Raw genomic sequence first — 24,464 nt, forward strand, 5'->3', positions numbered from 1 at the left:
CCTCAAAGACTGTAATCATTTCAGTGAGTAGTGGGCCAAAAACTCAGTTTCCGACCATAAAATGTCCTTGAATATGCTTCCACGACAATGTTTGTGGTTATTTTTTGTCTGTCAAACACTAGTTACTGTACGCTGGGAAATGATCATTATCTGACGCAGACACGCCTGTAAATAACAGCGTCTTTCCACTGCCGTGCGGGAAGGCATAAAAGTTAAAAGCAGGAGTTAAAAAGTTGTTCAGATGGAGGCCTTTATATCTGTAGGACTTTAGAAGTCAGAGAGTTGTGCGTTTTGCATGGATTTGTTCTCTTTGAGCTTGGATTAAGAAAAGTTTAAGCATCAGTATCTTTAAATCACACAGCATAAGAGTTAACTGTGCAGTCAAATTGGTCCCTACTTTACATACTGGCTTGTATCCTTTGTCCTTTATCATTCTTCACTCAATTGATATACATTCGTAACAGTTTCAAATACCTTTGTTCCACTGGTTTCCTGATCTGCGACTGAGAGGCTGGCGAAAGAGGAGGGGGTCTTTGTTGGTGATGATAAACTGGGAAAACTCAAGCTGTGGGTCTCATTGTAGTAACATCAAATACCTCACTTGTGGCAATCCGCTAATGCAATTATGACCAATTACGAAATAATAACAACCGTGATCATTGAAGAAAGACACTACTAGTCAAATGCACAAAACTGTATGCACTGACACAGTTACAATCACTGAATTACATCAGTATGAGCTATTTTTCTCCAGAAGAATCGTTCTGTTGAATTGTACTACGGATAGTCAGTTTCACTTCTACCTCCTGTGTCCAGCTGTTACTGTCAGCCAGCAGACTGAACGCAGTCATAAGGCTCTCACAATCAACATTAAGTGACAAAAAAAACAAGATTCTAGGAAAACCATCACGTCTGCCAGGAACAGTTAGAGTCCAAACATCTCTTGCCAGCTGACTGTCAACACAGATGTGGTGTGTGTTTCAAGAGAGATTCGGCGAGACAAAGAGAGCAGGAGAAAAGTTCTGAATGGACTGCATGGACTGAAATTTACTGAAAACTCAAATTTTTTAGTCTCTTTTGTTAAAAGATTGGAAAAGGGTAAGAAAAAAGTCAATTCATGAAACTTGTGACCTGAAGACTTGAGAAATTAGCTTTCTTTTGGCTTATCCCCTGGAATTAAAAGGATAAGGTACCAATGCTTGAAGTGAAGCCCACTCATAACCCATGTATTAAAATGTTCCTACAGTTTTATGAGCGAGAAATGTAAATAATAGCATAGAGCATATTTTTCTTATGAAAATGGGTCACTGGCCATATCCTTATGCTTTTGTATTGCTTATTTTGATAGATTTGATGCATATGGATAAGGAAACAACGTCATCTTATTTTCTCTCCAGGCCTTTTCCTTTTGTTTGAACTCTTCCTATCTGACTGAGTCTTATTTAGATTTTCCTGTGATAACATCTGACCCTGACCAGCTAAACAGATGTTGAACATGAAGAAACACGGCCAGTATTTGAGCCACACAGAGGTCACATACGCATTGACCCATGACTCAGATTTGACTTACTGCTGACAGAGACGGATTGGGAAGCTAAATGAAGAGCCAAATTAGGCTATTACTGCACCTTTGGGCTCTTTTTCAATAATCATAATTTACAAGATGCACAATAAAGGCAGGGCAGCGAAATTCAAATGTTTGTTTGAAGTATCTCTGTAGCCTCAGTGCATACAATATAACACCCAGGTTAGACAGGTGAAAGAGATAAAGCTAATGGTACTCTCTGTTTTGCCTCTAGTCAGGTTTGATCAGAACACAGGATGCAGACTACTTCCTCAGACCTGTGCCCCGCAGCCTCGCTGAGACAGAGAACTTCACAGCACCCTTCAGCCACCAGCCACACATCCTCTACAAGAGTGAGAGGGGGTCCCTGCTGGGTCATGAGCCCCAAGTGCTTCAGAGGACTTCAACAGATTCAGCTCATCGTAAATCACATGGACACTTGGTCTCCAAGAGATCCACAAACTCTAAAACAGACACCAGCTACAACACAGTTAACGAAGAGCAGAACCATGGCAACAATAACGACAACACACACAGGGACCAGGTGGAGCATCACCGCAACGGCCATCGCCATGACAATGAGTACAGGCACGGAGAGAGGCAGAGGCAACACTTCTGTGGGAGAAGGAAGAAATGTATGTAAGGGCAATTTCTCATTTTTATCTACATGTAGCATTATTACAGACTGCTTTCACATGTATCAGCTCTTCATATGAAACATGTCACAACTGCTTCTGGCACATGGAATAATCAAACTCAGACACAGACAGTTAACTTTTTCATCATGATGACAGTTTAACAATACAAATCTAGTTATGAAGTTTTGTTCAGTCCACTTGAATCTTTTTCACAAATCAGATTATGTAAGAAGTTCTGTCCTGAAAATTACCATGTTGTCACAGTGTCCTTAACAACCTCTGAAATAAAACTAATAGTTTGACTCTTGAATTAGAACATTTAAGGCCAGACACATGTTTTAAATTAAACACATTTGTGACTTCACACATTATCTTTAATTCTCCAGATAAAACCAAATTACTCATTTGAGCTCAAAGACTTATTATCACACCACTTACAGTGTCATGGACAGAAAACAAAGACTTGACATGGAATAATAGTTCTTCTTATTGACCTTTCCCATTAATTAAATCTGTTGGCAGTCCACCTCCCTGTGCTGTGGTTGGTTGGTGTAAGGAGAAACACAGTCATCTATATGTCACCACATCAGTAGTGTTTCAATGAATGCCAGCATTATCATGTGTAAGTGCTGCTGAGGCTAAGTTCACAGAGTACAAAAATGATGTCTTAGCAACAACATGTGATGTATAATTTTATAATAGAATTTAAATATATTAAACTTGAATTAAATTAAACAGACCCAGACTTGGTGCTAATGTTTTTGTTAATAAAATGACGTGTTATATCTGAATTTAAAAGCAAGTTTTACCTATGGACACTAAAGCAGTTCAACATGTTGGCAAATTGATGTTATCCTGACGTTGGGAAATATAAGGCGAAAGTTTTGACTTGTATTGCACAAGATGAAATAGAAACCCTCTGAAAAGCGTAAACATAAATTCATTGTTTTAGTAATAACAGTAACATAACCTATTTTATGTCAACTTTACATTGCTTTGGGGGAATTACCACAGGATCTGCTGTGACTGTGGGAGTCACCCAGGTATTACTTGTGAGAGAGCAAGAAGGAATTGGACAGGTACCACCACCACTATTACCCTCCAGAACCACAGCCATCTGTCCCTTTTGAAAACACACCCATGTTTACATTCCAAAAGGATGACATCAGTGAACACCTGTGCCATGTTTTATACAAAAAGGCACTTTGGTCACTCACCTGCTCTCCACCTATGTAAGCAAACTTTCTAGTCTTTATGCTTCTTCTGCCCCAGGCAGTGGTGGGTGAAAGCTTTGATAACCAGAGATAACAAAAAATTTAGATTTAAGATGATGTTGTCACGATTGGCTGAAATACTCTCTGGCTGTGCTCTGCTTTGACTTATTTGTACTATTGACCTCATGTCAGAGAGTAAATTGGACATGGTTGTGTGACGTTTTTCCCAAAGGTGAGGAAGCTTCAAAGGAGAGTTAAAACAGGTCAGAACCACGCATTTGATCTAAAGATTGAGTCACATGTTCACTTTAAGTGATGATAAGTTATCACAACAAGATTGTGTTTGGAATTCATCCCAGCTTACGTCATTATCTTTTTGAATTAAGCTTTGCCTTAGGGGGTAAGAAATCTGACACACTGACACACTTTAGGCCAATATCTAAAATTCCCTATAGCTACACGCAAAAACAAAAATAAGCAACCTCATGGATTAAAATGTTCAACTTCACCACACATTTTGTCTACAGTATCATTAATGATCCAGAGATGTATTTCACAGTTACACTGAAATGATAGAGCTCATATTTGTGGCAAATACAGAAAATTTTCCTTGCTTCAGCTGCTGCTAATTTACAGCCATATGCTGTTTTCACACTTTACTTAACAGTAACATAACACACCCCACTGCCAGATTCAACAGCAGCAAAAAGCTCAGTTTGCAGTTAGTGATGACATCAGGTCATGTAGGTAAGGATGTAGTTAATCATCCAAATGGTTGTCTGCTGCTTGTCAGAGTTGTGTGGGTAACACTTGTGGCTGCACCGTCATTTCAAATATTACACAACATATAATTATCTAAGAAGGAAGTGTTGTATATTTGTAAAAGGTGTCATAACTACTTTTAAATTGCTATTACAGGCACAATTGTTTTTTCTTTCATAAATCATTCACAGCTTGCAGTATACTGCAAAAGTAGTTAGCTTTTAATCATTTTGACCCTTCTGCAGCAATGTAATTCATAAAACTATGTAGTCTTCTCTTATTTGCTGCTCAATTTTCCATCTATGAACACTCATTTTATTAAGATTTTCCTTCCTTCATGTATTTTTAGACATGCCTAAACCTCCAGGAGAGGACGCCTTTATTCTTCCAGATGAGTACAAGTTCATCCCTCGGAACAGAAGAGCAGTGCTGATGAAGAACCATGCCAACCGGGGGCTCAACGTGGAGATGCTGGTGGTGGTGGACAAAAAGATGATGGACAACCATGGCCATGAGAACATTACCACCTATGTTTTAACTGTGCTGAATATGGTAAGAATGTCTAGTTATAAGTCATTTGTCTAACGTAGCAGAAACTAGAAGTAAAGACAAAACTAGAGGTGTACAGAATGTGGCAACATTAGCTAGCTAACTGTTTCAAACAAGCTAGTAGCATGGTTATTTAACATGTTAATGTAAGTTAGAGTGTCATTCTTGAAAATATTTAACTTCCTCTTTATGCTGTCTTGAAACTAGGATTAATTTTAGCATATAATGTTAGCATGTTACACTTTGAAAGTATGTTAGCATGTAAGGAACCAGAAGAAAAAAAAACTAGAGGTGTACAGAATGTGGTAACATTTGCTAGCTAACTGTTTCAAACAAGCTAGTAGCATGGTCATTTTATTTTTTATTTATTTTTTTTTATTTATTTTTTTTTTAAATTCCGTATCATGAAATTACAGTTAATGTAAGTTAGAGTGTCATTCTTGAAAATATTTAACCTCCCCCTATGCTGTCTTAAAACTAAGATTAATTGTAGCATGTTATGTTAGCATGTTACAATTTTAAAGTATGTTAGCATGTTGATGCTGTGTGGAAAATAGTAACTTGTTCACATCTGATTACAGGTATTCTAAACTAAACACACCTCACATATTTTCAGTAGACTATTACTATTATCCATAATAAAAGAGCAGATTTATACGTATACAAGAGCTGCAACTTTGTTTTGTTTTATTTCTGTTTTAGCACTCTAATTTTAGCAAAGGCTAATTAGCTAGTTGGCTCACACAGTGTCCTATTGTCTTAAAATAACATACATCGGGAAAAGCAAATGCCATTTTCAGATGATGTTGAGTAGCCATAACTAATTCTGATTTGAAATGAAGTTCTGACAAAGTAAATGAAAGCTTTATGAATGAAAGCTTTTGACTTGTATGCTTTGTCTCAATATAACATAAAGGCTGAATTTCAGTTCAGATTAATTTTGCAATGTTTAGCTTGCCACTGCTTAGGGTTCGGTAAGAAAGAGCATATCTAAACACACGTAACTGATATCTATGTGAGATCACAGTCCCTTATCCCTCTCAGCTGATCTGTTTGCAAATTCCGTCACCCTCTTTTTGCTACTTGTGACTGACTGACAAACCCAAAGATAATCTGTCTATTTTGAAAACACAGTTCCTTTTAGTAGAAACCAAGCTGGTGTGGTCATGGCCCGCCTTAGAGGAGTCATCTCAATATGGTATGGAGTTTCACAGAAAACACCCAAGCCCCTTCCCCCTACACCAACAACTCACACGTGTGCCAAAAGGGTTATTTAATATTTGCTAGGAACAGCATTTTCTCAGATTTATCTTCTCTGTACAGCAGAAAGTGTTTTGTAATCACTAATCTTGCAAAAACACTTCAAATTTTGTAACACAAAACACTCAAACTCTATGGAAACTGGTGATTGTTTCTTTTATGAGGCAATTAAAACAATCTGTTCAGTTGTGCTTATCTGAACTTTTGTCAAACACTCGCATCCAGGAGATCTTAGCTTAAGTAAGTGGTTGTGATTACCTCATTGACCTCAAAATTTTTCTCAAACTTGGTACCAAACCCTGGCTGTGTGTATTCTCATGACTCAATGGAGAGGAAGACCAAACATCAGGAACGAATGAGATTGTTCCTGAAAAGAGGGGGAAAAAAAGGAGTAGTGAGTGGCACTTGAGGTATTCATAAGGCCCGAGAGAAAGACAGAGAGCGAACAAGAGCAATAAGATCAGGCGTCCGTCCACTTTCAAAGCCAAAACTGTTATGATTGATGATCAGATATCCGTGTGAGTATGAAGAGCAGAATTGGAAACAGCAGTTGTGGCTGTCAAACATCACTGATACCATCGAGAGGGCTTTAAGGTGTTATTTCTACAGGAATGTCAAGGTGTGTTCACTCAAAGATTTGACACAGACCTCTCTATTTCATAGGTCTATAAGCAGTTATGAGCAAAGCACACAGAGATCTTAACTCGTGCACAAAAACAAACTCTGCTTTGTTTTTGGATGGTTAAAAATGAGTTCAAACACTTTTGGACATATCAATTAATTAGTTCACAATGAAGTTTTTTTAATCAAGGAATTTTTCAGGACATAAATAAACCATTTTTTTTTTATTTTATCGACATAGCCTCATTGTTTGACTCCAGAATAGACCTGAAATATGGGTGGTCTGATCATATCAAGGTGTAATGATACTTAAGTGCAGACTTGAAAGAATGTGCCACTTTAGTGGTTAGATTAAAGAGTTTGTTTTCCCTGTCTTCGAGGTCTCGAGTCTATTCAAAGATGGAACAATAGGAGGAAACATCAACATAGTGATAGTGGGCCTCGTTCTTCTGGATGAAGAGCAGGTAAGCACCTCAAAGTGTGTCAGCACCATCAGGTATAAAATTTCAAAGGCAGAACTCTGTGATTGATGCTTACACTGAAATGGGTTCTAGTTTTATTTATTTGTTTTGTTTTTTTCATGGACTCAGGGAAGACCAACAAATGTATTTCCTTGGGTGTTTCCGACTCCAAGGGGATGCTAAATACAGATCATTTGCTTGTTTGTTTCTATGCCTGAAGGTCCAGATCTTCTTGTTCTCTCAGAGATTTTCCCGTGGTGGTCTTAACTACGGAGAACTTTTACAGTAGTTAATTATAGGGTTTGTATTTCCTTGGATCTTTGCCAGATTGTGGAGGGAAATTCTCGTAGAGTTCAGGAGAGGGAAGGCCAGCAAGATGACGAGAAAAAAGGAAGCGAGGGAGAGCCACGGGGGTGGGGGAGACAGGCAGGGTCATGTCAAAGAGAAGAAGGGGACAAATTCTTGTTCCCATCCACCTGTGATGTTATTAGATTTCAATCTTCCACAAAAGGCAATTATCATCTCAAGGAATGCCAAATATTGCAAGTATGCTCAAGATGTTCATCTAAAAAGTAATAACATTTTATTCCATCAGTGTTCCTGCTCAAATCGACGCGTCACTTTTTCTTATTGGTCTCAAAAAGAAGGTTTAGTTGTCCAATGTGACTCTATTTCAGATTTAAACAGCACTTTGCCACACAGCTTTCTTTCACAATGAGAACTTTGTCTTTTTTTCATCCCCTTTATCTGCTTTATCTCACAGGATGGCTTAGTGATCAACCACCATGCAGACCACACATTGAACAGCTTCTGTCACTGGCAGTCAACGCTGGGAGGCAGAGAGGGCCGGCACCACGACCACGCCATCCTCCTCACAGGGCTCGACATCTGCTCGTGGAAGAATGAACCATGTGATACTCTTGGTACTTGACTTCTTCCTCTGAACACTAACAAGTAAAGTCTGCAGTTCATGAAGGTGTGACTTTGAAAAATAAGAAAGATGCTAAAAAAATACAATCCCAAGAGGAAATACTGATCTAAATTTTAGAATTATCACACAAGTGAAAGAAAGTTTGTTTACCTTTACCCCATCCGTCCTTTTATCTGTTTGTTTATTACTTTTAATACAAATATTTAATTCTCTTTTCCTTTCTGTCCTTTTCTGACAAAGTAGCAGTGTCCTCTGTCACATGCTACAATAGAACATCACATCAGCCAAACCAGATGTTCAGAAAGAATTGCTTCTTCAATTTTTTTTCAGCACCAATGCATCACTGGTTAAAATGATGCGAGCAAGTCTTTGAGTAAAAAGTGTAGAAAAGCATCACAGAGGGTTGAATCTGCAACGTATTTATCTTCAGTAATACATTACAGATATATAGGAGATAGCATGCATTATTTCAGAAGCAGTACCAAAGAAGTACATCTACCAGCCATCATGTTTTCACTTAAACTACAGAACATCCTGAAACTGCCCTTTAGCTACCATCTGCACAGACCAGGCCCTGCTGCTTTAAACAAACACAGTCATTGTGACTGTACGCCATCTAACAAACTAACAACAGCTTGTTTGTGGTAATGACCATGCCAACACATTGTTGTCGTCCTCACGGTGAGAAAAAACTTGTGGTCCTGAGAAACAGAGTGACGCACACACATGTGCAAACAAACACACACTACCTTTAAACTCCAGACTTTAGCTCTGACTTCAAAGTGCTGAGGCAAGCATGAGCTCTAATCGTTGCATTGAGGGCCTAGTTCAAAGGTTTGTGTGTGTGTCTCTGTGTCTGTGTAAAAAGAGTTAGCTCCAACAAAGTCCCAAAGGTGCAATGCAAAATGACCATTAGTGCTACCAGTCAGTATATAACACGGTTTATTTGCATTGCTGTAACAGCCCTATCCCTCAATGTTTTCCTCCATCTATCAAAGCCTGTGTATAGTGCCAATGATCTACCTCTCTGCTGACAAAAAAAATTAAACTAAGTGGTAGTTCTCATAGTCAATCTGCCTGCTTATGTTTAAAATCATGATTCACATTAGCTACGTACATGAGAACACTACTTTGGGGTTGTGCACTCCATCTCGCTTGACTTAGGGCTGTAAAATATCAAAACATAAGACTAGATTTTCCTTCAGACTCTGAGACAAAAACATTAAGCAAAGCCCCTATGGGTATTATCCTTTTTGATTCACAGCCAGGGGTGCTCTGTGTGTAAAGTTTGTCTGTGTGTGTGTATGTGTGTGAGGAGAGAAGAGGCATAAAGGGAGATGAATAGTAAAAGGGAGTTTCATAGACAATGAGGTATGAGAAAGAAGACAGACAAAGAGTGTTTGAAAGTAAAGTAGGAGGTAGCTGGGGCATCCAGGAATGTTCCCACAAGATCTTAAATTTTAACATGTGGAGGAGGTTTATCCCACTTATGATGTGTTTGATGTATTTGAAGCATTCAGTCACTCGGAATTGGGGTAAGATTTCTGCAACAAGTGATTAAATAATTTCAGTTTGATGTCATTTTTTATCTCTGGTTTTGCAGGGTTTGCTCCAATAAGTGGGATGTGCAGCAAATACCGGAGCTGCACCATAAATGAGGACACAGGCCTGGGTCTGGCATTCACTATTGCCCATGAATCTGGACACAAGTAAGGGTCTTTTAACCTTATGACACTCTCACAGAAAATGACCCACATATCAAGCACTTTTGGTGGTTTTGTTGCACTTTTTTTTGGCTTTTCTGCGCTGAGAAATTGAAAAAAAAGACCAAAAGTCTGGTGACAAATCCTGGAAATTGTATGATGTTTAAGATGTCATAACTTACCCAGTGGAATCACAACAACAACAGCGTTCTTCCAGATGTTGTGGTTTGGCTCTAAAGCCACAGCAAAAAAGAAACAAGAAAATGATTCAATCAAACTAAATATGAAATATTGTAAATTATTACTTAAAACGACCAAAAGGAAAAAATGTTGCATCGAGATGCTGACATGGACAAACTCCAGGATGCATATGGCTCAAGCTAAGTGTAGTTTACTGCTAAATGTTGAAGAGTTAAGGCTATGAGCAACAGTTTGTTTGGTCATTTGTATGGTAACTTTTATTGGCAAATACAGCTGCCCTTTATGGAACAAAACTGTCTCCTCAGTTATGGTCAAAACTAAAAAAAAACGATTAACAGAAAATGATGCTGAATGCATAAGGGCAACATCCTACAAAACCTACATCAACAAAGATCCTAAAAGCAACAATATCATGTTTAATGGTGTGAAAAACAATCTTGCCATGCCTAGTTTCTAGTCAGCTTAGAGCATGATGGGGACAAGGCATGATGAGCCATTGCTTCAGCATTGTGTTGCCAGAAAAAGGGGTAATGAATAGACGACAAGGAGGGGCGTTTTATAGGGCCTGGAGACAGTAGCCAGCTGACTCTGATTCTCTAATTGGTGCCAGAACCAGCCATCAGGAACTGGTAACTGAAAAGACAGACTCACTTCACAGCAACATGACAGCACACACCAGCGTGAGCAGAGGTTCTGTTGTAATCACCACGTGTAAATACGGCGCAACATTTATAGCATATGCTACACTATAAACGTTTTTTTCTAATCTCAGGATGCTAAAAGTTTGACCATCTTGTATCTGCATGTGTTCCTCTGCTTCTAACATTTTGACATGAAACTCTTTTCTTATGTCCCCTCCCAGTTTTGGAATGGTCCACGACGGCGAAGGAAATGTTTGTAAGAAATCAGAGGGCAACATCATGTCACCAACATTAGCCGGTCACAATGGCGTTTTCTCATGGTCTGCCTGCAGCCGCCAGTACCTCAGCCGCTTCCTCAAGTAAGAAACCCCATTCCTGCTTTTACCACAAAACTTTTGTTGTGGGACCAGCACTGGGAGAGCTGATTTAGGAAGCACAATAGTCCAGACCGACATTAATGAGTTTAAATGTTTGAAGAGTCTTATTAGGTTTTTAGGACAAACCATCACTTCCACATGGCTCGTTGTTGAGTAATGAGCAAATCCTCATGCAAACTTTAGTTAAGTGCTCATGGAACAAAGACATAAAGCACTGTATCAGTTTATACAACACAATTATTAAAGCATGAGTCCCCCACAAAGTGCCTTTAAACATGCATTGTGTTTATATTTTTCTACATGTGTTACTGATAGATGAACATGTGTTGTAGAAAAAACATGTCAGCAGGAGATATATCAGTTACAAATGTTGCTCTGATCTACAGAGTGCTGAAAGAAAAACTTCACTTATGTTATAACTAATACAGGACATGCTTTATTTTTCTAAACGCATGGAAAAACAGACCTAGTGTGTGTGAGAGCCTGAAATATTTAGGTTACATTGCAAAAGAGGGATTTGCAGGATTGCTATGTAAAGTGTTGTTTTAGAGATTGCATGCTGCAGATGTCGTATATCATGGAGGAGAAAATGGGCACCGCAGAAAATGATGTGTGTGTTTGTGCAATAACTACATTCTCATACATCCAGTCTGTAAATCCAAGTGAGAGCAGCAAGCATCACAGACATAGAGTCAGTGTGTCTGTGCATGTGTGTGTGCGTGTGTGTGTGTGTGTGTGTTGAAACCAGATAACCCACAGCCAGTCCCCTCCACTAAATTTACCAGTGTGTTAACTGAACTGTCAGGTCTACCCTCTCTGAGTAGTGGAGACAGACACTGTATTTCCTCGCTGAGTTATTAGAGCCGGGGTGACCTCACCCTTGTTAGGCCTGTCAGCCTTATATTAAACTCCCATCACCCTCTGAGGCCACGTGGAGGGGACCTCTGCACCACTGCAACAGCCAAGAGGTCATCTCCCTACCTGTATAATCGCTGCATGCTAAAACACAGAGATGTGGCACGTTTTCCTCACAGTAATCAACCTACTGGTCCGACATCTAAATGCTTTTTAGGCTAAGCGTGTCTCATTGCGTTAACTGACACTACAAAATTTCTCCACATTTGTCAGCTATGGAGAGGATTGTTGTGTTAGCCAACAGAGTTTACATCACACTCGCTCTAAATCTGCCTCTCCTCAGCCAGCTATGACAGAGAGGTCTGAGCAAACACTGTTTATGGAGTCAGATGCTTTATCCGAGCTCTTTGTCATGCCTAACATGGATCGACGGCTCTCATGGCAGGCTGAAATCCCCTCAAAGTCCCTCAAAGTGGATTTTTACTTGCATGGCCACTGGTGAAGGTCATTGAAAAAGCAGTGATACGTGAAAGTCGGAACTTACTCTTCCCAGAGTTACAAAAATGCTAGAAAAGATGCACATCAAATATCCAAGGAGACATGTTAGTTTGTCTTTGGGTAATGACATTGCTTCAAGACTTGCAATGCTTTAGTATATGATAAAAGTTGATGAGAACTAACTAGTCAGGGCGTAGTGTAACATAGGCTAGCTCAGGTCTGTAAGAGGTAGCAATAAAAATGTTTGATGTTCATTATCGGTCAATTTGCTGGCAGTAAAATCTGTCACATGCATCCTTACACACTGTGACTGGAGAGGATGAATCAGCACATTAGCAGGAGCTCCTTGAAAAGAATGGGTGCTTTTCTTCTCGTTTATTGTATTTATTTATACCCAGCTGATGATAATCTTCTGGTGTAAACTGCTTACAGCTTAAATTTTGGGAAAACATTTTGTTCTAATCCTCTTTTAGTCCCATCAGTAAAAGAAAGAAGCTGTTTTTAAACAAATCTGTCCCGAGGTCTTGCAAATGAGGCTACATTGGCCTTGTAATTTTATGAAGGACTGCATGTGTTAGCCGGTAGGCCTTCCTAGTGTGCCTGCTGATGTGTGAACACTGTGAATGTAATGTATTTTTCAGAATCCTTATAATGGGAATAATTTTGGATATCAGAATAATAGACTTGCAGAACAGCCATTGTTCTGTGTAGACACGAAAGACCCATAAAGCTACAGAAAATCTCACACACACACACACTCTGTGTATACTCTGCTAAAGCAATCAGGACCACTCACTAACACAACGGGACCTTCCAACATATTTGCCTTTTCATGCTCTTTCCAGCGTATTCTTGTATTATATTCCCTGGACTGCAGGGTATAAGCAGTAAAACATCTCCATATAGTAACGAGAGATATCAGTTAACATTGGAAACCCCCCTGCTGGTGTTAGGATACGAGCAATAGGGGTAAAGATTTTTTTACCTCTGTCATAATTGAGTGTCTGATGCATTAAAAACCTTTACTCACAGGCTTTGAGTTTGGCAGCTGGTTATATCTCCATGGCAACACTTTACAGCAGCCTTCAAAATGAGAAACAGTGGAATTCAGTGGACTGATAGAGGGATTTCTGTGTGCAAATTGTGGAGCATTACACAGCAGCTACCTTACATACATTAATGCAGACACTAAATTATGAATCTGTCAAAGCTGAATAATTCATTCTGCTTCTTTTCTTCTTTTTTCTTTTGTTGTCATTTGACCTCCTCTTCTCCTCTCCTCTTTTCCTTATGACTTATGTCCTCTTACGTTTTTTTCCCACTTATTCCCCCGTCTTCTCCCACAGCTCTGCCCAGGCTCTGTGTTTATCAGATGAACCACGAGCAGTAAAGGAGTATCAGTACCCTGAGAAGCTGCCTGGTGAGCTTTATGATGCAGACACACAGTGTAAATGGCAGTTTGGGGAGAAGGCAAAGCTCTGCACCCTCGACTTTAAGAAGGTAAAAATCTATGTTTTCATGCTATTTCATAGCATGTGGTGATGTTCTGAGCACAGCTTGTGTTTAATTGGTTCAAACAACCAGGTTGGAACTACATGTGAAGACAAACAAAGAGAAAAATAGAGACTGATCCAGCATGGTGAGGTAAAGGAAAAACAGAAAGAGTAAAGGAAAAGGAAAGGAAACCAAAGATGGGTTGCATGTCCTCATCTGCACGCACGCATGCACACAAATGCAGGGATATCAAACATTCTCTCACACACAAAGTAAACAATGAACGTTATAAAGATGCCTTTGAAATACTCACTGGGATGGATGACTAAATATAAACTGGAGTGTTGCCAATGGGAATCTCTCATCTTTACTCTCCCATTGTCTCATTGCAGCTAATATTGTCTGTGAGACTTTCTGCATGATCCAAAGTGGGCTCAGGTTTCTTTCCTCACACAACCCCAACCTGAAGATCATCCTGCTTTTATAAAGACAGAAAGCATAAATAATCAGATGTTATCATGAGAGGCTCCCTGTCCCAGGTCATCAAAGATCTGTCACTCCTACTTTTTCACTTCCTGTAAAACTCTTGGTATCTATAATATGGTAAAACATTGCTGGTTACAGCATGACACGGTACATGTGTTCCAGTCTTTTGGAAATGGTCTTATGTTGTTTGGCCCAACTTTAGCCACTAACCTCTGGGCCAAGCAGACTTTGATTTTGTCTTTGAACTATATGACTAACAGCAGTTTCTCTGATTGTCTAAATTTGCTGCAGATGATTTTGCAGAGCGCCACTGATGGACACTTTTTGTATGAGATTCTCTGTTGCTAAAAGCTCTCAGATGTATCCAAGTTAAAAGTATTTTGAAAACCACTGATTTGTAAAATTACACAGTCAGGATTAGATTAACCTAAGAACCTATTGTCATGCATGATATGTGCCTTTGGGAACTGATGCCACTTTTTCAGTACTGTGAAATGACTCATAGTTAAAGCCGCTTTGCTAGTGTCACATTTTAACTTAGGGAATGAAAGCCATTAATTCTTGGTCTGTTACATTACCTGAATGCAGCTAGTCTCTAAGAGACAATCAGTCACTGTCACGAGGAAAGTTTGGGGGTTCAATCCATGGTCCAAATTCTGAAGTGTCCATGGACAAGATACTTATCCCTGAACGTGAGGAAAATCTTATTCCAACGGCTCAGAGTATCACAAAGGCTTCAGACTGGCTCACTTCAGACGTTTAAACCTGAAAAAAAAAAAACTTCTTTTTCTCTTATAGTTTACTTCACAGTATGCTGGTCTCAACATTGCCAAAACAACAACAGACTTGTAGAAAGTAAAGATCTAAACCTTGTCAATTCTGTCTCGTAAGGCAGAAAAAACCCTCTTAAACGATTGTTGAAAGGAAGTTGGACCAATTATTTCTTATGCATTCCTGAAAGTCAAGAAATCTAAATGTTGACCAGCTTTTGTAACAGAGCGTCAATCAGATTTATTGCTAGAAATTCATTTTTGATGTAGAACAGATTGTTGGCTACATTTGCTAGCACTTGAAATTTGTTAATAAATAAATCATTGCTGGATTACTGCTGATTGCAGTCAGGATGTAATGGTGGCTGTATTTATTCCACCTGCCTTGCTCTACACGCTGTGTTTCATGCACAGTGTGGTCAGAATGAAAAACAGAGCAGTAATGTAAAATCTGTCATCACAGATTGAGGTTACACAAGACAGGTCTAACCTGCTCGCTGTTATAAAAATGAATTACTATCCGTTTAATAACATATTAAAAAGTCATTTTTTAGCCTCCATATGAAAGATCTTTCTTGAGCAATTATGTAGTTTTCCTTGAAATACAAACGGCATCATCTTACAACAAAACACAACTTTTATAAACTTTTGCATAATGTAAATATAGAGCATACCCATCAGATCAAATTGTATTCTTCTTAGTTCTCTCTCGCAAACATCGAAACATTCATGCATTATTTCAGCAACAAGATATTTGAGAATGACTCCCTTGTGATTTTGTTTTTGGTCTTAAACTATCCTTTCTCATGCACCTGGTAACAGCAAGGTGTTTTGGACCCTGAAAAATCCCCAAGCAGCCGTCACACTCACCATCTTTCCAGACACTTGTTACTCATAAAAAACACTTCAAGAATTAGCCTCAGGGGTGCAATTCATCATGTAATGAATTCATTCTTCAGGGAACTTTTTTTGCAGACATTGTCACGATGAGGTGGAGTTTAAGGAACTAAATGATACTCCCTATGCTGTGTAGTTCGACAATAAAGGGAAATAACCTGAATAGGTGCTCTTTTACCGCCATCATTCAGTTCATTTTCTCTCATGCTTCCCCTCTCCAACATTTTTCCTCAACCATAAAGGCCTGAGCAAGCAAAACAGCTGGACAAATAGGCCTTGGGATGGAGTCCATGGTGGCTCTTGGCAGCAACAAGCTGAGGCTGCGGTGCCTGTCAGCATCTGCACTGGGTTGTCAAAATCTGATATAGTCATTCAGATAGTAATAGATTAGACATGTTCAAAAGTAGCCGGCTCTGCTTCTCAGGCAATGTGCTCCCATCTGACTCAGTCAGACCACTGCTAAGAGACACAGCCATGACATCATGAAGGTTTGGTTATGCAATTATACACTTTTAATGAAAATAATTGCAAAGCATTACATGTTTATTTTACTTTCTAAATCCTGTGTGTTACTTTTATTATTTTGTAAGGAGAAGGGAAGTGCTGGAGTGCAGCTTCTTTCATGTTTTTTGTCTGTCATCGTGTTACAGAAATGGGTGTGTATTTAAATCATTATTCATGCATTTCATTGCCTTTGGGATAATACCTAGAGCCAAACTGCATGATTTTATCTCCCTTTTTTCCTAAAATATTGTTTTCCTAACTACTGAAGCATAAATATTTGGTGGATACAAGGGTGCTACACACTGATTCCTCGCCAAAGATTGTTATTAAGACCATCTCTATTTCAACACGTTTCCATCAACATGTGTTAAAGTCTCTCTTGCGGCTGATTAACATTGTAGTCATCATTTATCATCCTTTTTTGTGCTTGCTTTGTTTACTGCTGTTGAGGGATGGAAATTGAGCACACTGCTTCTGAAATCTAGCGCAGAAAAAAACATTTTAACACAGTCTGCCTTTCTTCTGCCGTTACAGGACATCTGCAAAGCTCTGTGGTGCCACCGTGTTGGGAGAAAGTGTGAGACCAAGTTCATGCCAGCTGCTGAAGGCTCTGCTTGTGGCCCTGATATGGTGACTTAACATGTGGTGCCTTGTGTGTGTGTGTGTGTGTGTGTGTGTGTGTGTGTGTGTGTGTGTGTGTGTGTGTGTGTGTGTGTGTGTGTGTGTGTGTGTGTGTGTGTGTGTGTGTGTGTGTGTTTTGGTGATACTCCCAAGGGCTTTGGCACCTCAAGAGTAACATCACATGGCTTGCATGGGAGTTTCAATTGTATTGGACTTTTTTTATCCCATGCCTTTAAGGCTGTTCAAGTGATCATACCAAAGGTGTCAGAAGCCAGCAGAGACATGCAGCAATGTCTCTTTTCGGGATGTCATTCAACGACTCATTGGCAGAATAAAGAAAAGAAATACGTTCATCTCCGGCCAAATGACAGCATTCATATCGCCCCATCACTAAGATAACGTTGTCCTTGCAGTATTGACTTTGCAGCTGATACGCCTTAGAGATATCTTTGTGTAGTTTATATAAATGAGGACAGCATGTGTTTTGTAATGTCTGTTGTCAGCATGCTGCTCCTTGGAAACATTTAACCAAATAAAACACAAATGAAAGACACCAAACAAGAGCCTTTTTACAAACAGTTCTTTGCAGCTTCAGTGAAAATGTCCCCTACAGCAGACCAACAAAATTCAAACAAGAACATTGGAAGTGACAGCTTTCAGATGCACAGCACTGTCTGAAGTTACTGGGCTGCACGAGACACATGAAATGAGTCAGTTCAGAATAGGTTTCCCCTTCAAGGTATGAGTTGGCCCACTGATTTTCTTTTCCATGTGCTGCTTGTATGATTATAAGAGAATTCTTACATGTAGATTCCTCCTCTGAGAGAAACAGCAGAGACTGAGAGAGCAAACTGCATTAGACAAAGCAACTGGTGGTACTTTATAAGTTGAAAAGGATACATTTTTTGATATACCACCATAAAAGCAACAATTATTGGGTGTAGTAGTGTTATGTAACACTTACACTCCCATTCAGTTTAGTCATTTTGAAACAAAAGGGCCTGAACTGAGTGACGCAGCATCCTCTTACACACAATATTCAAGTCCCAGTGCTGACTAATAAATTTAATTGTAAGAGGATAGTTTGGACCAACAATATTAGATTTGGATTTCAGTTCATTTGAGTTCACTCTCAATAAAATCTTTCATTTTGATGAAGGTACAACTCACTGTCTCCACTGGTGTACCTCAGGGAGCAGCTGCAATCGGTTTGTTGCTGACATGGCAAAAAGAAAAAAGCCACTGGAGTTTCAGCCAAAAAGCAATCTGTGCTCTTTATTTATTCTTCGTTTCTTTCACGTATTTCTTTTAAGATGATTCTCCCCCAAGGCTCACTCTCCCTTCACCCTCACTCTCCTGACAACCCCTCCCTCACATTTGCTTCTCAATATATTGTTCTTGATGGTTTAATCCCGCCCTCTGCCTCGACGGGACAATTAAGTGAACACAAACAATGACAGGCCCACTTAGGAATCTGTGGCACTCAGCCGCAGGGGAAAAACTGAGGGGAAATCAGCTGTTCTAGCTCTTAGTCAAGGACCACGAGATTAGCTAGAAGAGCATGTGTGTGTGTTGTGTGTGTGTCTTTGGGCTCAAGTACAGGCATGAACACACAGTGGGAACAAGAACAGCTGAGCATATGCCCCCCATCGGTGCTAATGCATGAGAGTGTGCGCTGGCAAAAGGTCCCTGGGATCACTGTCAGCAGAGCAGCCCAGTATATTGTGACTGATGTCATTTTGACATCTTGTACAAATCCAACTCAATTTTGTGCCAGGAAACGGCGTGTGACATAATGTTGCTTTAAGTGAGTCTAGATTTTGCAAAGTATCCTCGTATTACATTCGTGGATTTGCTGCTTAGTTTGAAACACGAGACGCGTTAGTGGATGACATGACTCAGCCTCTTTTGGGGGGAAATACTGTAAACAATGTGTTTAAGGCCCATGGGGACAGTTTTCTGAGCTACATCCAGCATAACAAGTGGTGAAAGTCAAGTTTTTATTTACATAACCTGCAATTTGGTTAAAAATCCTTGTCTTCCTTGTTTGGCGGGTTGCATGTGTTTACGTTACGTCCGGGACGCCCCCGTGCTTCACAATGAGGAAATTACTGAAGATTAACAAAGCAGTGAGAGACTTCATTTGTGCTTATACCTCTGTACAAGACCGTAGAAGTTTTAAAGTAACTAGAAAAGCTCTAACTTATGGAATATACAATAGAAAATCTCCTTGTTCTAATTTAGTTCTCTATGACCTGATTATACCAAGAAATAAATGTGTTGTGGGCGATCTGATTGCAATGTGAGTATTCCCACTCTCCATCATCAATAATCTTCAAATGTGTCTCGAGAGACCGCATGTGATCAATTCTCACTTTGCTGCTTCATATGCAAACAAACACAGACCCCGATTCACCTTCACCAGACTTCACATTTAAGAAGCATTGCCAAGATGTTAGAGTGAGAAAGCACAGACGGAAGCGATGATTTGATATAAAACTTTGTTGAGACAAGCTGCCTAATGTTTCCTCTGATGATCTACGGTCCATCAGGGCGAGAACTACTCTGCAGACTAAAGTCTACCCAACAGACAATGAGATCCATGTGGTTATCACACATATTGTTGTTATGAAACATCAGTTTATCATTACTGTGTTGCATTATAACAAACTTTAATTAACTTGGTCAGATCTCTCAATCACATTGTAAATATTAGGAGACATGGATAATGCATTATTGCTGGCTGTAAGGAAATACAGAGCAAATTGTTTCCCACATTAAAGCTTGCCTTTTTAGAATAGGAACAGTCTATATGAGGTAAAATGCAGTATTTTAATGGTTGATATGGACATCAAAAATTCTCTATTTCATGGCACACCTGACAGCATAAATCAGTCATTTAGATAGATAGATAGATAGATAGATAGATAGATAGATAGATAGATAGATAGATAGATAGATAGAATTTATTGTCATTGTGACATGTAAAATGCACAACGAAATTTAAATTTATGAAAAACAGGTGCCCTATTACTCGATGTAGTTGCTGCAGAGAATTTGGAGAGAGTTGGTGGTCTTTGTATGAGTCAAGGCACATGAGCAGACACACTGCCAGCCCAAAGTACACAAATGCTTCCTAGACCACTTTCTGATACAGCTCAAGTGATCAGATTTCAGTCCATCCTTAGGGTTTCTCTTGGTTTTGTATGTGTATTTGTTTTCTTCCCTTTGTCAATCATCCTTCCTCTCTTTCTCTCTCTTTCCCAGTGGTGTCGTAGAGGACAGTGTGTAAAACAGGGTGACGAAGGCCCGAGGCCCCAGCATGGACACTGGTCGGAGTGGTCGGCCTGGACTGCCTGCACACGAAGCTGTGAGAGTGGAGTCACCTATAGGGAGAGGCAGTGCAACAACCCCAGGTAGAGACATTTGAAGGAATACTACCTAACCTCTTTTTTTACTTAAGTATAGATAAGACAAGATGGGAGCAGCATGTTCACGCTACATCTTCATTTTAATCATTCAAGAAGACAAGATGCATAACTATTCAGCATAATTGGTGAACTGTGACAATACCTTGGCAATCAACACCTGGGAGTGGTGTCTTCCTCAAGTATAGCCATTTGTTTACCTTGTAATAAGTCAGGGGTCATTTACACAACAACAGTTTCAGGATGAAACTCAAGTTTTGTTGCGTTTCAGCCTCACGTTTACACGGAAACAGCATTTCAGCCGACCTAAAACACGAACTTTTGAAAACGGCCTCCAGAGTGGGATTTTTTCTGAAACGCTGCCGAAACCGTTGCTGTTTCAACAGTAAGCCAGCGTTTTCAGTGGAAACGCTGGCATTACACTCCGCCTCGCGCGAGCGCATACAATGGGACAACAGTACAGTTGTTGCGATGATCACGAACTACCGTGCCGTGCTTGTGTTGCTGAATCTGCTGAATCTGCTGACTGTCTTCATACAAAATTTGCACCTGTTACTCCACTTTTGCACACCAGATGATTGGCTCAACTCTACTTTGGTGGAGATCTCCCCGAAGATGCTTCTGGACAAGACAGTTATATCACCATCTGCAGGCCTGGCATGCTTACTACAGCATTTTCAGTCCCTCGGCATTTCCGTGTAAAGACAGATTTTTTTCATTGCGTTTTAGCTGCACTTTAGCATTTTCAGATGAAACATTGTTGTGTAAACGGGGACTGAGTCCCCTTGTTTAAATGCATGGGCACATTTTTGATTCTACTTTCTTCAATCTATCCATTACCTGCACCATTGTTTCCCAACTGGGGTCCGAGAAGGTGGGCTGCCAAACTATTATTAAGCAAGAGGTCACCACTCTATCACAGAGAACCCATGCACCCATAGACGAAACGTGCAAACACCTTGATGCTACTCAGGACCAGAAACCCTCTTGTTGTGAGGCAACTGTGCTAAACCCTGTACCATCTTGTAGCCTGATTCCATTTCCTTGCTCACGCTGATTACAAGTCTACAGAAATGTTTGGGGAGCCAGAGAAAATAAAATGTAAGCTCATTCATGTAGCTCCCCTGCCAAGCCAAACAAGCCGTTTCCTTTTGCTTTATGTCTTGATGAGTCTAATAAGTCTAAAGGAAACTCAAGAGAGTACTTCCTGGCTGACATGCTAATGACATGGAAATGGTATAGAGCAAAATCTTACATTTAACCTCACACAGGAATAAGAAGAGGAGCATTTCTCAGGGCGCCTCACTATTTCTCCTGAGACACTTTTAGGGTGTGTATTGTTGATCTATCAAAAACTCACACATGGTGTTTCTGCAAGAAGCTCAAAACAAGTTTAACCCTTAGCTGACTGTATTTGCTTTCGCAAATCTCTGACTGAGGAAATAATCTTTTACTTGTCATTAGTCTAATTTATCGGAAACAGAGAAGTTGTTTACTCTCTGATCCAGAGGTGGTCTTGCACTGTTTGTAGTTTCTTGACACTTGGCGAAGAGTGTATCAAGACACGTGATTGAAATAGTGAAGATGGCTCACATGGGTCTCTCGCGTCATCACTTATCTGTTCACTTAGTCGGCTACTCATCAGTCACTCAGGATTATTTGCACAGCCAGTCAGTAAGGAGGCCCTAGCCTAAATACCGGGGCCTCTTCTCTGTCATGTCATGCCAAGATCCTGACAAGCAGTGACTAAATTAGACAGAGAGTGATGTGCAGAAAGGGAGAGTGAGAGAAAGAGATGGGGTATGAAAGATGGTGGTGCTCGGTCAAAGTGGTAAGGAAGATAGACAGGGAGGGGGGTTAAGGAGAGATGACAGAGCAGGGTTTAAAAAGGGAAAAGATGAAATGCAGAGTATAAAAGGAGAGTAGAGCAGGAGAAGACAAGACAAGTGACAATTTGATTGGATGGCTCATAGAAGCTGTAATCATATCATGGAGGGGATTTTAAAGAATATAGCCCAGGGATATACACCTGTGATTGGAGACACCTTGATACACTGCCCCATACAAAGGTATATATTAGCCATGCCAGTCACAGACTTATTATACAATTTAGATTTATTTGTGACGAGATGCAGCACTTTCTTTTAACACTTTCAAATCCAATTCACCAGACATAAAGAATTTGATATCAGTTGATTTGATTGTGTTGAGTTTCATTTCTTGCTCAGTCTGTTGCCAGTACCAGCTTCTCTGAACACACTGTCCTGCAACAAATGGAGGTTTTTCTTATTAATGCCTCACTTTTAAACCCCTCTCTGCAGACCTGCATATGGAGGGAAGTTCTGCGAGGGATCCACCAGGTCGTACAAACTCTGCAACACTCAGGATTGTCCCCCCAACACTGTAGATTACAGAGCGCAGCAGTGTGCAGAGTTTAACAGCAAACAGTTCAGAGGATGGTACTACACCTGGAGGCCCTACACCAGAGTGGATGGTGAGACTTTTTAAGCTTTTAATTCCTCAAATGAAGGCAGCTTTTTATGTAATTGTTGTAAAAGAGAAATCTTGTGTTTGTGCTTGTGTGTTTCTCAGATCAAGACGTCTGTAAACTGTACTGCTTTGCTGAGGGTTATGATTTCTTCTTTGCACTGGCCAGCAAAGTGAAGGATGGGACACTCTGCTCACAGGACAGCTCTAACGTCTGTATTGACGGGCTATGTGAGGTAATACTAGCCGTCAAAAAGTAAAGTAGTGGTTTGATTGAAGAATGGTTTCAAAGTTTTTAAGATGAATCTTTGAAGTTAAGCTTTGAACTTTAAGAGGATTTCACAGTACTAAAGTTCAATAGACACATATCATGACCTCTTCATATGAAAGTCTCCGAAAGCCTGAAAAAGGCTAAGTCAACCTGTCACCACACAAGTGATTAATGATGGTAGTTTAGGACTGATGTAGTTTTCTTCATCATATGATTAAATGTTGCATTTTATGTATACATGTTTTTCTCTCTAGAGAGTGGGCTGTGACCGGGTGTTGGGCTCCACAGCTGTGCCTGATGCTTGTGGTGTGTGCAAAGGAGACAACTCCACCTGCAAGATCTTTAAAGGACAGTATACAAAGCAGCACTACACAAACCGTAAGTAAGAGTAGTTATACTCATTACTTTTGATTGTACTGTAAATGTGTAAACATTACTATTTGCTTCTTTATAGCAGGAGTTCTCAAACTTTTTTAGACTGTGGACCTCTTAGGTTAGATATTTTTCCAAGGACCCCCTCGTTATCCTAACAATGATTAGCTTAATATTAATACTTCATAACAGTGTAATGTGTAAACTGCAAAAACTGAAATCTTATCAAGTGTTTTTGTCTTTTTTTTTTAGTAGAAAATTCCTTTTTAGACTCAATATGAGCCAAATTCACATGACCAATCCAGAAAAATGTCTTGTTTAAAGTTATTTAAGGACAAAAATGAGGTCTGAATTGCTTATAACCAGTAAAAAAATCTGCCAATGGAACAAGAGAAAAGTTACTTGTATCAAGACATTGTTCTAGTCACAAGGAAATTTTCAAGCAATTTTTTCTTGTTCCATTGGCAGATTTTTTTTACTGATTACAAGTGATTCAAACCTCATTTTTGTACTCTGATAACTTGAAACAAGACATTTTTCTGGATTGATATCGAGTATAATAAGACAATTTTTACTTAAAAAAAGACAAAAACACTTGATAAGATTTCAGTTTTTTGCAGTGTAGTATTTCGAAGGGACAGAATTAGACTACATTTATACTTTCCAAGTAATTCATTTTGTAAACTTTGAAAAAATTGCGCCCGCCCTTTGAGAAGTCTGTGCATGCCACTGCACTAAGGTGTTTTTTGTTTTGAAGGTTTTTTTCTGTTGTTACACATTTTGAAGTGACAGACATTTCACAATCAGAAAACTGATCTTGTTGAACAAAACTAAATTGGGCAGGAGTATTAGAAAACAA

General features: G+C 39.6%; 1 protein-coding gene across 1 annotated transcript in view; it reads left to right on the plus strand.

Moving 5' to 3' along the window:
• The window catches only part of adamts16 (ADAM metallopeptidase with thrombospondin type 1 motif, 16), a 172,249-nt gene that overhangs the window by 129,960 nt on the left and 17,825 nt on the right, over nucleotides 1-24,464 (plus strand). The window contains exons 5-16 of the mRNA XM_074683267.1: nucleotides 1,800-2,199; nucleotides 4,528-4,730; nucleotides 6,989-7,072; nucleotides 7,833-7,992; nucleotides 9,604-9,709; nucleotides 10,767-10,904; nucleotides 13,622-13,775; nucleotides 16,961-17,056; nucleotides 20,315-20,463; nucleotides 22,797-22,969; nucleotides 23,068-23,198; nucleotides 23,488-23,611. Of these exons, the coding sequence (XP_074539368.1) occupies nucleotides 1,800-2,199; nucleotides 4,528-4,730; nucleotides 6,989-7,072; nucleotides 7,833-7,992; nucleotides 9,604-9,709; nucleotides 10,767-10,904; nucleotides 13,622-13,775; nucleotides 16,961-17,056; nucleotides 20,315-20,463; nucleotides 22,797-22,969; nucleotides 23,068-23,198; nucleotides 23,488-23,611 (1,918 nt within the window). The remainder of the gene's footprint in view (nucleotides 1-1,799; nucleotides 2,200-4,527; nucleotides 4,731-6,988; nucleotides 7,073-7,832; nucleotides 7,993-9,603; nucleotides 9,710-10,766; nucleotides 10,905-13,621; nucleotides 13,776-16,960; nucleotides 17,057-20,314; nucleotides 20,464-22,796; nucleotides 22,970-23,067; nucleotides 23,199-23,487; nucleotides 23,612-24,464) is intronic.

This window comes from Halichoeres trimaculatus, unplaced genomic scaffold, assembly GCF_033239565.1.
Source record: "Halichoeres trimaculatus isolate MK-OKI-2021-1 unplaced genomic scaffold, fHalTri1.1 fHalTri1_scaffold_12, whole genome shotgun sequence".
In the NCBI taxonomy this organism is placed as follows: domain Eukaryota; kingdom Metazoa; phylum Chordata; class Actinopteri; order Labriformes; family Labridae; genus Halichoeres; species Halichoeres trimaculatus.